We start from the raw sequence: 15,421 nt of genomic DNA, 5'->3' as shown, positions 1-15,421 counted from the left end.
AGTGACCAAGCATTAATGGTACACTTCAGAGCGGACTTTCCCCAGGGAAGCGAATCCTGCGCCCGAGACTGAAGACACTTGCCACTTTTCCTGAGACAAAGGGCTGAAGGAAAGGGCCTAGAGGTGGCATGAGTCACTTTCTTATAAGAAGGGAACAATAGACCTTTCAGGCCCTACCTCGCCAGGTTAGCAAGAGGACAGAACTTTGTCACCTTTAAAATGTCCGATAAATGTAAGAGAACAAGATGAGTGTGGCCCTGCCAAGAGATTGCGGCCTTCCTAACTCAGACGGAGCTGCCAGAGCCTGCCAGAGTCAGAGAAGGCTAGGTATGTGGTTCCTCCCCTTTAAGGGAAAGGCCCCACAACCAAGAGATTTCAGATACCCCCAATACCCAGGGAAGGCTTGCTTATTGTTGTGAGTTCTCACAACTCCGTGAGGGCCAGTAGGAATGAGGCTGGGCTTCTTGGCCTCCTGCAATGTCCCCTCTGGATGTGGGAATGACACTGGGAAAGACTCAGAGATGAGGAAGAGTTCAATGTTTCCCATAACTCTATATCCAGCTCTCGCCTCTCTCCTTACCTCTACTCTTAGATTGCCAGCTAACCCAAAGACTTCCCCAACTGGCTAAGTCAGAGACATCTCAAGCTTCACATGTGCAAAACTGAACTCGTTACTTGCCTCCACGCACAACTCCCTCCACCAAAACAAACAAACAACAAAAAAGCCAACTTACCTTCCCATTTGTCCAATCTGGAGCCAAAGTCTGTCCATCTGCAGCTCCAACATCCTGTCAGATTGACATCCTGCCGGGGGTCACTTCCGGGGTCACTTCTGGGAATCCTTTCAATGTCTCCTCAGTGAGCACTCTGGCCCACTTCACCCCCACCTTGGGGCATCTCTGGTCCACTTCACCCCCACCTTGGGGCATCTCTGGTCCACTTCAGCTCCACTTTGGGGCATCTCTGGTCCACTTCACCCCCACTTTGGGGCATCTCTGGTCCACTTCACCCCCACTTTACAGCCCCTCTGGTCCACTTCACCCCCACTTTGGGGCATCTCTGGTCCACTTCACCCCCACTTTGCAGCCCCTCTGGTCCACTTCACCCCCACCTTGGGGAATCTCTGGTCCACTTCACCCCCACTTTGCAGCCCCTCTGGTCCACTTCACCCCCACCTTGGGGCATTTCTGGCTCACTTCGCCCTGGCATCCCCTCTCAGATTTGCCCCTTCTCTTCTCTGATCCTGCCCCAGCCCCAGTGCAAGCCTCATCTCCTCACAGGGATATTATCCAATATCCTGCTTGGCGGTATAAATAAAGATCCTTGAGAAATGTAAGGTTTTTATATGGGAGCTTTCTTGCTGTCTTTATGGGATCATTTTGACAAAGTTGGTTTTCAAAGGACAAATTTTGTTTATTAGAATTTATCAGACTGGGGAGAGAGTGTTCAGAAATGCAATGGGGGGGGGGGGCTACCTGCCTCAGATCTTTCCAGGCTCCAATCTATCCTCCATTCAGACATCACAGTCATTTTCCTAGTGCAGGCCTGACCACCTGGGTCCCCTGTTTAATCCATTCCAGTGACTCCCCATCACCTCGGCACTTTATTCCTGGTCCCCTCACCTCAGAGTCTACAGTTGGGCTACTCTGGCCTCCACATCCTGACTTGGTGTCTTCTGCCTTTGTCCCATGTATGCTCTCTCTCTCCTCATTTCTGCTTCCTTGGCTTCCTTCGAGATTCAGCTCAAATGCCACCTTCTCCAGGAAGTCTCTTGGATCCCCCCCCAGCTTTGCTGTTAGCACTCTTCCTATGACCACACCGGCTACTTACTCTGTCTAGAACTCATTTGCACACTCAGTCAGGCCCCCAATAAATATTGCTTAATTATTTACTGTGAGCTAAGTCCTAGGTTACAGAAGGGAACAGAAGATAAGGTTTTTCCTTCTGGAAGTTCACACTGTAATGAGGAAGACATGGTTGCTTGCTTGTTGTCTCCTCCAACTAAGTGTGAGCTCTTCCAGGGTAGGGTCTGTCTTTTATGTTTCTTGGTCCCCCGATGTTTTCTTGGCAAAGATACTGGAGGATTTCTCATTTCCTTCTCCAGGTCCTTTGAGGCAACCTGAGGCAAACAGGGTAAAGTGACTTGCCCAAGATCACACAACCAGGAGGAATTTGAGGACACAGTTGAACTCAGGTCTTTCTGGCTCCAGAACCTGTGTTCTATCCATTGCACAGCCTAGCTGTCCCCTTTTCTACTACCAGAAGGTCTACCTACTATTCTTCCACCAATGTTATCCTCTTGGACCTTCCTGGGTTTGGAGTGCCCTCCCTATTTGTTTTTATTTATTTTGTGTCCTAATAGAATGTCAGTTCCTTGAAGGCAGGACTTGTTTCATTCTGTCTTTGTCTAACACAGTCCTAGAGACCAATAAATGCCTATTGATTGTCTGCTTTCTGAGAGCATAGCCAGGGGCCATTAGAGGCTCTAGGACCAGCGGCCCAGACTCCCTGTGTTAGGGTGGGGAACTCATCGCAGGTGGGGAGCTCACACCTCCTGGTCAGAGGGGCAGAAAGCCTCAGATGACCACAACCCAGAACTTCAAGGAATGGAAGTTGTGAGGATGGCCCTCCAGCTTGAGGGTGGTCAGGGTCCATGGGTGCCCGGCCCAGGGTATGGGCCCAGTGTGATTTGGATAGGATTTGTTTACAGCCCCTGCCCCCTCCCGAAAGGCAGTCCCAGGTGGCGTGGTGGGAGAGTCCCCTCCTCCTTTCTTTTTGCCGTTTCAATAGGGAGGTTGGGCTTGCTGGACACGGCACTCTCCACAACGACACAAAGTCACCGAATTGGCTTTCTCTGCCAGGACTGACCTGGGTGACTGGCCTGCTTTGCCTTCCTGCACCATGTTGGGCTCCAGAGATGCCAAACAGGTAAGGGCAGCCCCGGCCTCATTCAGAGGACAGTTTGGCACATGCTGGAGCCCTGCAGCCCAGGCAAGGCCAAGCCAAGCTGTGCCAAGATGAGCCCAGACACTTTGGCTGGGGAGCCAGGGGCAAAGGAATTAATGTCATTCTGCTTTCTTCTGGGAAGAGGGTTGGGGATGGCATTGAGATGGAGGAAAAAAGGGGAAAAGAGAAAAAGGGAAAAGAAAGAGGTAGTAGTCCTGGATTGACAGTAACTCTCCTTGATGACCTTGTCCTGCTTAGGCCTCAGTTTTCTTCTCTGCAAAGTGGGAGAATATAATCCCCTGCCTTTCCCTATCTCATAGACCTCAGGGGGGAGGGAAGAAAAATGCACTGATTGATGAAAAAGAACTTGGTGCATCCTTTTTGACTTTTCCTAATATCTATTCTGGGCTGAGCAGGGGGGAAACTCCCTTGAAGGCTGGGGAATCTGAGTTTGTCCCGACAGCCCTAACAGGCCATTGGTATGGGAACTATCAGAGACATGAGGAGGGGCAGGGGAGCCTCAGGGCACGGTGGTTGGCATGGGGGAGCTGACGTGCCCTGGTCAGGAGCCGCCATCATGGTGGAGGGTATGGGGGATAGCTTGTCAGGAGCTGCCATGATGGCAGCTGGAAAATGGTCGGGACTCGAAGGGGCCCTAGGACCACCTAGTGCAAAGCTCTCCTTTTACAGAGGAGGGGACAGAAGCATAGGCCGGGCCCAGCCAGGAGCCAGAAAAGCCAGAGCCTTGGTCCCCTCCAAGTCCAGACTTCTTTCCCCCTTGTCCTTTGACCCAGGGACAGCCACAGAGTATGTCTGGCCCAACCACCACCATCTCAAAGCCCCCAGTTCCTGTAAGGTCATTTGGTGGCTCCCCTCACTTCTGGCCCAGACTGGCCCTGTCTCTCTCAGATGGAGGAAAAGCTTCTGAGGAGGAGACTCCCCAGGCCTTATTGTCTCCAGCTTTCCCAGCCTGCTTAGGAAGTCTTGGCCGCCTTTCTCCAGGGTCCATCCTCCCATTCAGGGCTCTGGGGAGGGAGGGACTGGGCAGGCTCCTGCACCTGCACCATGCAAAGAAGCCTTTGCATAGAGTTCTGTCTTTGAGTTGCCCAGGGGATTTGCATAGCTGCCCAGGCAGGGCCAGAGCCTAGGCCCCACCCTGTGGGCCTCCCTGCCCCAGGCCTCCTCACCATCCAGCACCCCCGGCTACCTTCCCAGGGAAGGAGAGCATCTGGTGCCACCAGGTAGAGATCAAAGGACCAGAAGACAAAAGCCAGAAATTCAGGAGAGAAGAAAGTGTTCCAGTCAAAAGTGGCCCCAAAGGGAGCAGCAGCAGGGCTGGTGGAGGGGGGAGGGCAGAGGACCTGGGTGCCTGAAGCCCAGCCCTTCTACTCACCAACTATGGAACCCAGGCAAGTCCCTTCGAGTTTGGGGATATGAACATCTCCCTATGATTGAGAATGACAGATATTTGTCCCCAAAGCCATCTTGCTCTCACTCCCCACACTCGAGAAACACGAGTTAACTATATATTGTGCTAGAAAACTGGGAGTGATTGTCCACCATTGAAGGGTAAGGAGGCCAGTTGGTTCTTGAAGGAAGGAAAGAAAGAAAAAAGGAAGGAAGGAAGGGAGGGAGGGAGGGAGGGAGGGAGGGAGGGAGGAAGGAAGGAAGGAAGGAAGGAAGGAAGGAAGGAAGGAAGGAAGGAAGGAAGGAAGGAAGGAAGGAAGGAAGGAAGGAAGGAAGGAAGGGAGGGAGGGAGGGAGGGAGGGAGGAAGGAAGGGAAAGACTGGTATCAGGAAAGAGCTGTGGGGTCTGAAGCCGAGGGAAGCCAAGATGCTAGAACCTGGGGCAAAGACCTCCATCTGGGGCCCCTTGTCATTGGGAGGAAGTTCAGGGGAGAGAGATAGGAGGGTCAAGACCCCAATGAAAATGGAGAGAGATCACAGCAGGGTAAGAGAAGCTTGAATGAGGGCCCCCTCACCCTGTGGAGCCAAGCTTCAGGAAGCCCCCTCTTCTCCTGAGTTTCTTTGGGAACATTGTCCATACCCGTTGATGAGTACATGAGACACAAGACCATCAGTGAGACCAAGGGGGAGACCTCATCCCCTGTCTCTGTCCCTGTCCTGTGACCAGATTCTCAGAGTATTATGGGCAGGTTAGGCAGGATGGGGGCAGGTTGGACCAGGCCCTTGCTCTAGGCCCCCACAAAGGCACACACCTGGCTTTCTTTGATCGTCTCTCCCTTGACTTTCAGCTCCCTAGCTCTGCCCCTGTTCTCTTCCTGCTTGCCTCCCAGCTCCCTCCCTCTTTTCCTCTTGCCCCTTCCCAGGGAAGCCCCCACACCTCAATAAGGCCTCCCCTGGCTCTGGAGCCACACAAGCTACACAGGCGTCTCCTCCCAAAGCCTTAGGAAGGGGAATCGAGCATTTTGCTGAGAAGGCTGTGGCCTGGCCTCCGTCCAAGGTCATTCATCTCCAAACGATGAAGCTGGAACTTGATCTCAGGTGCCCTGACTCTGGAGAGTTCAGGGCTCTGTCCACCCCCACCCCCATTGTTTTCCTTAGCTTTCACCCTCAACTAGATGAGGGTTGACTGTCTCAGTCAACCACAGACCTTCCTTTGAAGGCTAGAGTCTCCACATCAGAAGAATGTGCAAAAGTCCAGCTCGGACAGGGAAGAGACACTTGAGCCACCTCAGGGATGGTCTATAAATGATGAAGTTGGGAAGGGATCGATGAGCTGACACTGGAGCAAGCTGGGCTCCCCGGCCCCTCCTTAGAGCGGCAGAGGAGGGTGCCACGGAGGGCCGCCATCTGCTCCCTAGTCAGCTTGGAGCAAAAGATCTGGGCCACCTTTCTCCAGCCCCCTCCCCGTCTCTCAGGCACTCTCATATAATCTTTCTCCCCAAATGTTTTTAAGTAAACAGCATTGTAATATCTGTCCTTCATTGTCAGAGGAGACCGTGACATCAGGGAGGTGATGCCATGGCAAGCACGTGGCGGGGGGGGGGGGGGGGGGGGGGCTGTGCTAAGTCCCCCAGCCTCACTTTCTCCTCCAGAGTCAACTGGAGATGGCCCTGGATGCAGGACAGTCAGGGTGAAGTGACTTGCCCAAGGTCACACAGCTAAAGTGGCAAGTGTCTGAGGCTGAATTTGAACTCCAGCCCCCTGGACTCCAAGGCCAATGTTTTCTCCACTGCACCAGCTAGGAAGGAATTAGCTAGAGAGAGATAGAAATGTTAAGTCTAGGCAGGGAGCCCCTCTACGTGATGGGGGCTCAGATCAATGGGGATGGACAAGCTCCGTAGTCTCCCTCGGATCATGTCTGTGAACTGGAGGAGGGAGGGCTCTTGGCCATACTCTGGAGGGTGACATGGGAGGGGATTCTCCTGGGAAAGCCCCTCCCCCAGCCCCCCACTGATTGGTGGTGTAGACCCCCACCAGCCGTGTGGCCTTGGGCAAGTCCCTTAAGGTTTTTATCCTCCCCTTGTTTTCTCCTCTGAAAGTGAAGACCCTATTAGCACCCGCTGCCAGGGTTGTTATGGGCTTACAGGAGAGACTTTGATAGGGCCCCTCCTCGGCCAGGGCCAGGGATGAGAGGAATCAACAGGCCCCTGCTCCAGTGGAGGATTCTCCACCGTCCCAGCCCCTGGCAGAGGCTGTTGGCCCACCAGAGAAGCGGTGGTCAAGCCCACTCCACGCTGAGCCCCTCCCCAGCTTGGATCCAAGTGTCAGCTGCTGCTGTACTCTTCCACCTTCTCTCCCCTCACCCCTCGTCATGTGGATCCGTCCCTGAGAATATGCCCTGCCTGGGGGCTTCACGATTGGGAGGGGCGGGGGGGGGGGAGGATTCAGGGACACCTGGGACAAAGCTGACAGAGCCTCCATCAAGGAAGTAAAGGAAGTTGGTGACCCTCTCCACCTCCAGGGCTATCCGGGAGCCCAAGCTACAGGGAGCGTGAGGGTCTCCGGCTGAAGCTTCAGACTAGGACCCTTCCCCCAAATTAAATCAGGATTAAGGAGAGGTTCAAACATCAATGGCACAAGTGCAAAAAGCGGAGAGGTTTGTCTAAGATCCTAGCTCTCTGAAAAGGATCTGGAGGTTTGGGTGGCCCAGGGGCTCAGTATGACTCAGTGGGGTAATATGGCTTGTACTCTAATGGGAAGGGGCAGGAGATGACTGATGGTGGAGGGGCTTCTTGGGGGAAAGTGTAGAAGGCTCTCCCTCTCAAGCAGGGCCTGGATGACAGCACTGCCATTTACACTGATCCTATGGGCAGGGTGATTGATCAGGAGGGGATTGAACAGATTCGACCTGAATCACCCTCCCTGGGCTGAAGTGGCCTTGGCCTGGTGCCCGCAAAGCTGCCCACAGGCCCCCCTTTGAGCCCCACCTTAAGGACAAGTGTGGGCAGCCTCAATTCCCCTACCAGGGACTGGGGTAGAGGCTGGAGGCCACTACCCCTTTGGCCAGAGCCCCAGGCCTGTTCTTATTCTTTCCAGAGCTTGAGCCTCAAAAGTGTGCGATGGAAAAGTGCCAGCGCCAAAGGCAGGCTGGATGCGTCAGCTCCGGGGTGAGCTCACGGCTTTGGGGGAGGGGAGGCAGGGGGGCACCAGGAAGCTCATTCAGGAGGCCTAGATATTGTGAGTGACAGACACCCACAGGCCTGGCAGGAGGGAGGCTGCTGGACCCCCGCCATCTCTTGACCACCTCCCCAGCCCCCGGGCTTCTACCCTTAGCAGCACGGAGCCAGGGCTGGGGGGGGGGGGCGGGTTCCCTTCTTCCCTCACCCAAATCACTGCAGAGTGCTGGGAGCAACAGAGGAGCTTCAGGGACCAGGGAGGCACCCCTGAACCTGGCCTTGAAGGGCGGCCTCCCTTAGACCCCCATGAGATCCCGACCTAGAGCTCTTCTCCCACGGTCCACCATGTGCTAGCTAAGGGCTAGCTAAGGCTCTGGTTGCTCAGCACTGGGCCCACTTGCCATCTTGACGGTCCCTAGGATGGGCTCTGAAGGGAGGAGGCTGAAGGCCAGGGGGACAGCTCTCTCCTCCGGTCCCTTTGCCTCTGACCCCTCCCCTTTCCTCCCTTCTTGGGGACCTGTCCCCACAGAGAAAGAGAGCCAGCCAGCGTCATCCGGGACCCCTGTCCGAGGTACCCCTCCACATTCTGCCCTGGGAGCAAAAAGGAGGCTGGAGGCTGGAAAGACTGGCACTGCCAGCAGGGAGAGATTGACTTCATCGGCTCGGGGAAGAAACGTGCAAAGGTACAGAACCAGGCCCTGGTCCAAACCCAGGGTGCCCCTGAGCTGGCTCCTTGGGGGGGGCCTTTCCCTCCGCCTGGTCACACCAGTCCCTGGGTAGGAATGCCCTAGGGCGGGTTCCTGGGAGTATGCTCTGACCCCTCCCTCCCTCCCTCACTCATTCACTCATCTATTCACTCATTCATTCACGCACTCACTAATTCATTCACTCATTCATTCATTCATTCTCTCATTCACTCATTCATTCATTCATTCACTCTCATTCAATCATTCATTAGTTGATCCTGACTCAGAGGGCTCCTTCTCCCTGACCCCGGGGGAACATCCAGAGAAATAGTATCTAAGAAAACCAGATTCCCCCACTACCCCAGGATTAGAAGGCCCGCCAGGTCTGGCCTGGGACTCAAGAGTCTGCGCAGACAGTTGTTCAGGACATAATGAAGAAACACCAGAGAAACTGAGGCAGCTCCTTGTCCTTATTCTTGACTGGGGTCCCTGAGGGGTTACTAAGGGATGGTTAAGCTTCCTGGGAGCCTGCCCGGGGGTCCTCAAAGGGAGGATGTCAAAAAGCCCCCAGAGGCAGGGGCAGGAGGGGCCTTGTGGGTGCTCGTGGGGGAGCATCTGGAGTCCTTCCGGCCCTGCACAGAAATGAGGGGTTGCCCCTGACCCGGCCAGCTGAAGACTTGCCTCTGGGCACAGCTCTGGGCCAGACCTTGCCCTTTCTTTTCACTCAATTGTGCTTTTCAAAGTGAAAAGAATTAACAAGGATGTGGTGACATCTGGGGAGAGGCCAACCTCAGCAGCTGGGGGCAGGGAGAAGCACCTGGGCACTGCCCTTTGGGGTCTCCAAAGAAAGGTGAGGTGCCAGCATTAGAGACCTCACCCAGGTCTGCACGTGGACCAGCCTGTGGGGGCTGGAAGTGGTCTGATCCGCCAGGGTCGTTGACACTGCAAGACTCTAACGTGGTGAGGTCAAAAGACAGGAACCAACAAAATAGTCTAGCTTACGAATGCCACCCTGGAGCAGGGCAGGAGTAGAATGGGGACCAGAACCCAGGGTTTGGGCTCAAATAGCCCTAGCAAAGGAACCCCTGAATCCTGAGATGCAGAACCTGGCCCCAGCAGAGCTGGGTTGGACTGGGCTGGGGGGACAGAGCTGGATGGGCAGAACTGGGGCTACCACAACTGGAAGACACAGACTCTCCGGCTTAATCTAAGGAAGAACTGTCCTGTGGAAAGGACCGTTCAGCCTTATTTGGGAGCCCCCCCACCCCACCCCCACTGCATCTTCAAACCCTTACCCTTTGGCTCCAGGTTTTTCTAGCAGAGCCCCCCCTCCCCCGCAGGCTCCTTGCTTCTGTTTTCCATGTTTTTCCATCTTTTTTTTTCCCAACTACACAGAGTTTCACTCATTTTCTAGAATGTCCCCCCCAACTCTTCTCTCCCCTTCCCCAAGACAGTTAGTAACCTGATCTGGGTCATACGTGCATAGTCATGTTCCACATATTTGCATATTAGTCACACTATGAAAGAAGAAGCAGAACTAAAGGGGAAAAACACAAGAAAGACCCCCCCAAAACAGAGAAAGCCAAGTGTTCCGGGGCCGCAACTGGGCTGTCAATGGCCCAGAGGACCCAGCCCTTGGCAGTGACCGGCACTCGGCCTTGCTCTTCATGGGGTCCTCACAGGCTCATTTCCTGCCTGCCCTCTCCCTGTCTACACACACCGCACACCCTGAGCTTCCTAAGTCTGCCCTCTCCCATGCCCCCTTAACCCTAACCCTGGGAACTCCCTGAGGACAGGAGCAGCCCCATGCCACCTGCCCTCAGGGTCAGTCACTGGGTCTCTCTTATCCTTCACAGTTCCTGAGGGTGCCCGGCACCCTGCCCCCCAGCATCCTCTTCGAGTTCATGGTCAATGAGTGGCACCTGCCCACCCCTAACCTTGTCATCTCGCTGGTGGGTGAGGAGCGGAACTTCCCCATGAAGCCTTGGCTGCGAGACATCTTACGGAAGGGCCTGGTGAAGGCCATGCAGAGCACAGGTCAGAGCCTTCCTTCTTGCCCCAGAACAGACCCTGGCTGGGAGGGGCCTCTCCAGGCCCAGGAACACTCATTCACACAGGCACCCACACACTCACACATGATTACACACATGCACACACTCACCCACATGCTCACACTCATGGACTATCTCACATACACAGGGACTTTGAGGGCCCCCCCCAGACCCTACTTCCTAGGCAGGCCCACTCCTGCCCCGGGGCACTGGGGGAGGGAGGAGGAGAAGAGAGAACTTCCTCTTTGGCTTGGACAGGTTGGGGGGGGGATGCTTCCTGTCCAAGGTCCCTTCTCAGTAGGCCCCCTGAGTTCCCCAGTTGGCTCCTTAGGGACAGGTGAAGACCGCTGGCACCTCTTTGGTGCCCTCTGAGAGACAATGGGGAGGAAGGCGGCCACTTGGATGCTGCCCACTGTTAAGAGCTTATGATGATTATTCCATTCCATACTCCCGACCACACTGGCAGGGAATGCTGGACCTCCGTCTTACAGTTGGGGACCTGGGGCCAGGACAGCCAGTGTGACTTGCCTGGGTGCCTCCAGAACAATATGTCATGTGGCGTACGGCCAGGCCACATGACTGCTTGCAACATCAAAACAGATAATTGGATGATTCTGTGGTCAGAGAACTGAGCCTGGAAGATCCAAATTCAGATCTAGCCTCAGACACTCACCTAGTCAAGTGATCCTGGACAAGTCACTTAACCTCAGTTTCCTCAACTGCAAAATGAGGACAATGATGGTCCTTCCCTCGCAGGGTGGTCCTGAGGACCAAATGAGACTGTCTTTGTGAGCTGCCCAGGCTCCAGTGAGCACCACCTAAAGGCAAACCCCAGCCCCTAGGGAGCTTCCGAGGCCTTGCCTCCTGGGCCCAGATCCCCTTATGTCTCTTATAAACAAGGAGCTTAAGCTACCACCACAGAGTGAGGCAAAGGCAGCAGTCACCCCATGCCTTTCCATGGCACTTCAAGGTCCACAGCAGCAAAAAGTCATGGTGGAAAACACCCAGAAATTGGAGCCAAAGGAAGTGTGTTCACATCCTGGCTGTGGGTCCTTCTTGCCCCATCAGTAGTCATGGCTGCTGTGAGGACTGGACTCCTGGTTCCCCTGGATGGTCACAGTGCCAGGGCTGTTGATGCCCCTGGTGGACATGGTGCCAGGGCTGCTGATGCCCCAGTGGGCATAATGTTGGTGCTGCTGATACCTCTAGTGGGCACAGTGATTGTGTTGTTGATGCCCCCAGTGGGTTTAGTGCCAGGGCTGCTCACGTCCCCAGCTCCCCAGTGCCCATATCATCTCTTCTTGATTCCCCAAGTGGCCATTCTAGGCTACCTGGCACAGGTTAGTGTCTACAGTCATGGGATTTTTGTTCCTATTCCTCCTGCCATTCATTCTACCCCCCTTTCTGGTTTGCCAAGCACATTGCAGACAAGTCAGAAGAGTGGCAGAGGGCCAGAGGGGCTGCCCAGAGACGAAGTCAGAAGAGGCTTCAGGGTATTTGATCTAACTCAGCTGGAAGGGAGAATCCCTCCTCCAAGTTGAGAAAGCAGCAGGCAGGCCAGGATCCCCTCCCTCATGCTTGGGTGCCAAGTCAGTCCTCTAAGGTCACCAATCTTCCCATGGCATCATGCTCCATTTCTGAGGGACTTTTGTGGGTTTCTCCTCCACTCATCTGGTCCTCAGTGGAAAATGGAAAATGGGGGACCCCTTAGCAGCTCCAGGCTTGAGCTTGGGTCTCAAACAGTTCAGGACCAGAGGACCAGAGCCTTTGGACAGGGTGGGTCTGAGTCTGCCACTGCAGAAAGGAGGGCAACCCCATTCCTCTTTCCCTGGGTTCTCCTCTGGCAGGGGCATGGATATTCACCAGCGCCCTGCGGGTGGGCCTGGCCAGGCACGTTGGGCAGGCGGTTCGAGACCATTCCCTGGCCAGCACGTCCACCAAGGTGAAGGTCATCACTATTGGGATTGTGTCATTGCCCAGGATCCTGAACGGGGAGGTTTTGGACAACTCTCAGGTGGGTGGATCAAAGGACTGAGAGTCTGGGGGACAGTGGTGGCCCAGGACAGGGAGGGCACAAGGAAAGGCAGACTCCACAATTAGACTGCCTTGGGAAAGATCAGGGATCTTCCCATCCCTGGAAGGATTCTAGCAGGAGCTGCCAGACCCTGGTCCAAAAGGCTGAGTGGGGGGGAGGCAGGATTGTGTGATCCAAGTTTCCTCCCGGCTCTTGAGATTCAGGGACTCCAGGGGCTCCATGTGCCAAATGCATCATGTGGAGGGGGGGCCTGGGAGCAGGGGCAGGGAAGCACATGACTATGCTGGAGGGGAGGGGAGGGCCAGGGGTGTGCCTCACAGGAGGGCAATAACAGACCCAGCCGAGTTTAATACCAACAGGAGTCAGGAAAAAGGGAAGGGGTGACCTTTGAGCTGATCCTGAAGGATGCTAGGGACCTTGTGAGGCAGAGGGGAGGAGGAACAGGTGCCCTGTGGACAAGGAGGAAAACCCAGGCGGAAACCTGGATTATCCTCCATGAGGAACAGAGAGCAGTGTGGGCAAGCCGGCCCAAAGACTTCCTGAGACAGGAATGAGCTCTAGGCCTGGACCTAAGTCTGTGAAGGACATCCAAAGCCAAACAGGAGAGGACATTAAACCCTACCATGCCCAGGGAGCCACTGGCGTCTGGACCTTGTTTTTGGAGAGTCATTTTGATGTCCATGAGGAGCATGAATTAGAGAAGGAAGGGACCTGAGGCAGGGAGACCAACTAGGGGAGGCAGTTGGTATCTGGAAGGAGAAAGGAGGGCTCTCGTAAGCTGGGGGCTGGGTGGCAAGAAGGAGATGAATGGGACAAATGCTGGGGAATAGAACTGGCAGGACCCAGCAACTGATTCTGGGGAGGAAAGGGGAGCGTGAACGCTTGAGACTTGGGGTGGGGGGAAGAGGAGAATACAAACTTGGTGGACTAGAAGGATGCTGACACAGGTTAGTGTCTGTAGTTTCTTGGTCTGATCTCCCAAAGCAGAAATGGACTGAGGTAGATGAACAGAGAAGACAAGGTTGGAGTGTTCAGGAAGAGAGTCCTTCCCTTCCCTGGGTGGGGCTCAGTTTCCCCATTCATACAATGAGTTTTCACCAGATGAGACTTCAAAAGCTGAGACCTTTGATGCTCTCTGTTCCCAGGGCTCTTACAGCTCTGACAGTCCCCATTCATTTCCAAGGGCCCCTCCAGGCCCGATTCCATCTTCTAGGGACCCCTCCCCATTCTGTGTTCTAAGGATCCTTCTAGCTCCTCCAATCCTCCCTTCTAGGGCCTTCTCATCTCAGGGTCAGCTTAGGGGTTCTGTGGACTGACACAGGTGTTGGGAGACATCCAGCAGGTGGCAGTGCTGACCACGGAAAACATGGACAAGGTCCAAGCCCTTTGGGGAGAATCTCAGAAAGGGTGTAGCCAATAAAGGGAGGGATGGGGCCCCATCAGCATCAGCTGTCTGGCCTCAGCCCTGGGTGCCCTGGCTCCCCAGAGTCTCCCAGTCTTGGGCTCCCCCATCCCCACTCCAACTGTCTTGGTCCTTGGTCTAGAACTTGACCTTCTCTGGGCCTCAGTCTCCCCATCTGTAAAATCAGAGGGTTCCCTCCAACTCTATGACAAGTTTCCCCATGGTGACTAGCCCTGTGACCAGTTACACTGCTGCTTCAGCTAAAGGGAACCAAGGGTCTTTGGGGCTTGTGTCAAAGAGCAGGGGGAGAAGACAAGGTTGGGGTGTTCAGGGGTGAGAGCCCAGGCCCAGAAAGCTGAGTCCCACCCCCAAGGGGGTGCAGGGCAGTAGAAGGCCAGGGAGGGGTCCAGTCCTCGCCCCTTCTACCCTCACAAATATGGCTTCTGTTTTCCTGCTGACCTGAGTCTAGCATGAGAATCCAATCCCCTACAAGTCAGAAGACAGCAGCCAAGGCTCCCTCTACTCCCTGGACAGCAACCACTCCCACTTCATCCTGGTGGACCCTCTGCTAGACAGAGCCACTGGCCATGGAGACCCAACCACCAGGCTCAGGCTTCTGTTGGAAAAGCATATCTCGGAGCAACGGACGGGCTACGGAGGTGAGCAGGCTCCCCAGGGCCCCTCCTGGCCCAGACAGTGCCAGCTTCCCCCAGAGACAAGCCTCAGGCCCCCTCCTGACTCTCCTCCTTATGGCAATGGTCAGCCTGGATGGGAAGAGAAGCCCCTCAAAGGCCAGCCTCCTGGGGATGACTGGGCTTCCTCCCTTCCTTTTCTCCTTCATTGGTGAGCCTGGCAGATACACCTGAGTGCAGTCAGAGCCTTTCAGGGGACTGATTGGTCCAGGTGACTGAGCCATGGTGTGGTGGGGAAGGGCCAGGACTCCAAATCTGGCCCACTTACCTGACTGTGACCTGCTCTCTTGGATCATGAAGGCCTAGGCTCAATGGCCTCCAAGATCCCTCTATCTCCGGGCTGATAAGCTGAGAATTCCAGTGGGGATTTCTGGGGGGACCTGGGGCTAAGCAGATGCCTCTGAGACCCTGCCCTCCTCATCCACCTCTGAACTGTTTGTGGTGTTAGAGAGGACTCCTTCTGGCCCTGCAGAAGAGAGGAGACAGACAGAGAGGGAGGGAGGGAGAGAGAGAGAGAGAGAGAGACAGACAGACAGACAGACAGACAGAGACAGAGAGACAGAGAGACAGAGAGACAGAGAGAGGAAGAGGGAGAGGGAGTGGGAGAAAGACAGAGAGGAAGAGAAGGAGAGACCTGAACACATTGAAACTCCCTTTGGGTTTACCATTGGCCTCTGACATCCCAAACTCACCTCTTTCCAGGCCTTGTATTCTAGAAGGCTCCTTGGGAACAAGCCCCCTTTACCCACTAGACCATTTCTAGGTGCTGGACTTCCAGGGGCTTCAGGGCAGGGTCCCTCATCCCCAGCCTGGATCTGAGCTTTCCCATCTTCTCTCTTTCCAGGAAAAGGCAGCATCGAGATCCCTGTCCTTTGTTTACTGGTCAATGGGGGTCCACGCACCCTTGAGGTAAGAAGCTGAGACTCTAAGCCTTCCCTTTTCTGGGGTTCATTCCCTCCTGTGGACACCAGAAGGCTGGCCCGGATGGTCTCTATGGATTCTCCCAGCATGGAGGTTCTGTGGTCCC

At 55.0% G+C, this 15,421-nt stretch overlaps 1 protein-coding gene across 1 annotated transcript; it reads left to right on the top strand.

Moving 5' to 3' along the window:
• The first annotated feature begins 2,653 nt into the window (after positions 1-2,653).
• Positions 2,654-15,331, top strand: LOC141519365 (uncharacterized). Its single transcript, XM_074231626.1, has 12 exons — positions 2,654-2,671; positions 2,791-2,928; positions 3,741-3,797; positions 4,124-4,187; positions 5,276-5,450; positions 6,499-6,675; positions 7,286-7,519; positions 8,058-8,211; positions 10,071-10,251; positions 12,113-12,279; positions 14,172-14,361; positions 15,239-15,331. The coding sequence occupies exons 1-12, from the start codon at positions 2,654-2,656 to the stop codon at positions 15,313-15,315; spliced, it is 1,632 nt and encodes a 543-aa protein (XP_074087727.1). The 3' UTR covers positions 15,316-15,331.
• The last annotated feature ends 90 nt before the right edge of the window (positions 15,332-15,421 follow it).

This window comes from Macrotis lagotis, chromosome 3, assembly GCF_037893015.1.
Source record: "Macrotis lagotis isolate mMagLag1 chromosome 3, bilby.v1.9.chrom.fasta, whole genome shotgun sequence".
Lineage (NCBI taxonomy): Eukaryota > Metazoa > Chordata > Mammalia > Peramelemorphia > Peramelidae > Macrotis > Macrotis lagotis.
The sequence above is the reverse complement of the archived record's forward strand: the minus strand, read 5'-3'. Positions and strand labels throughout refer to the sequence as shown.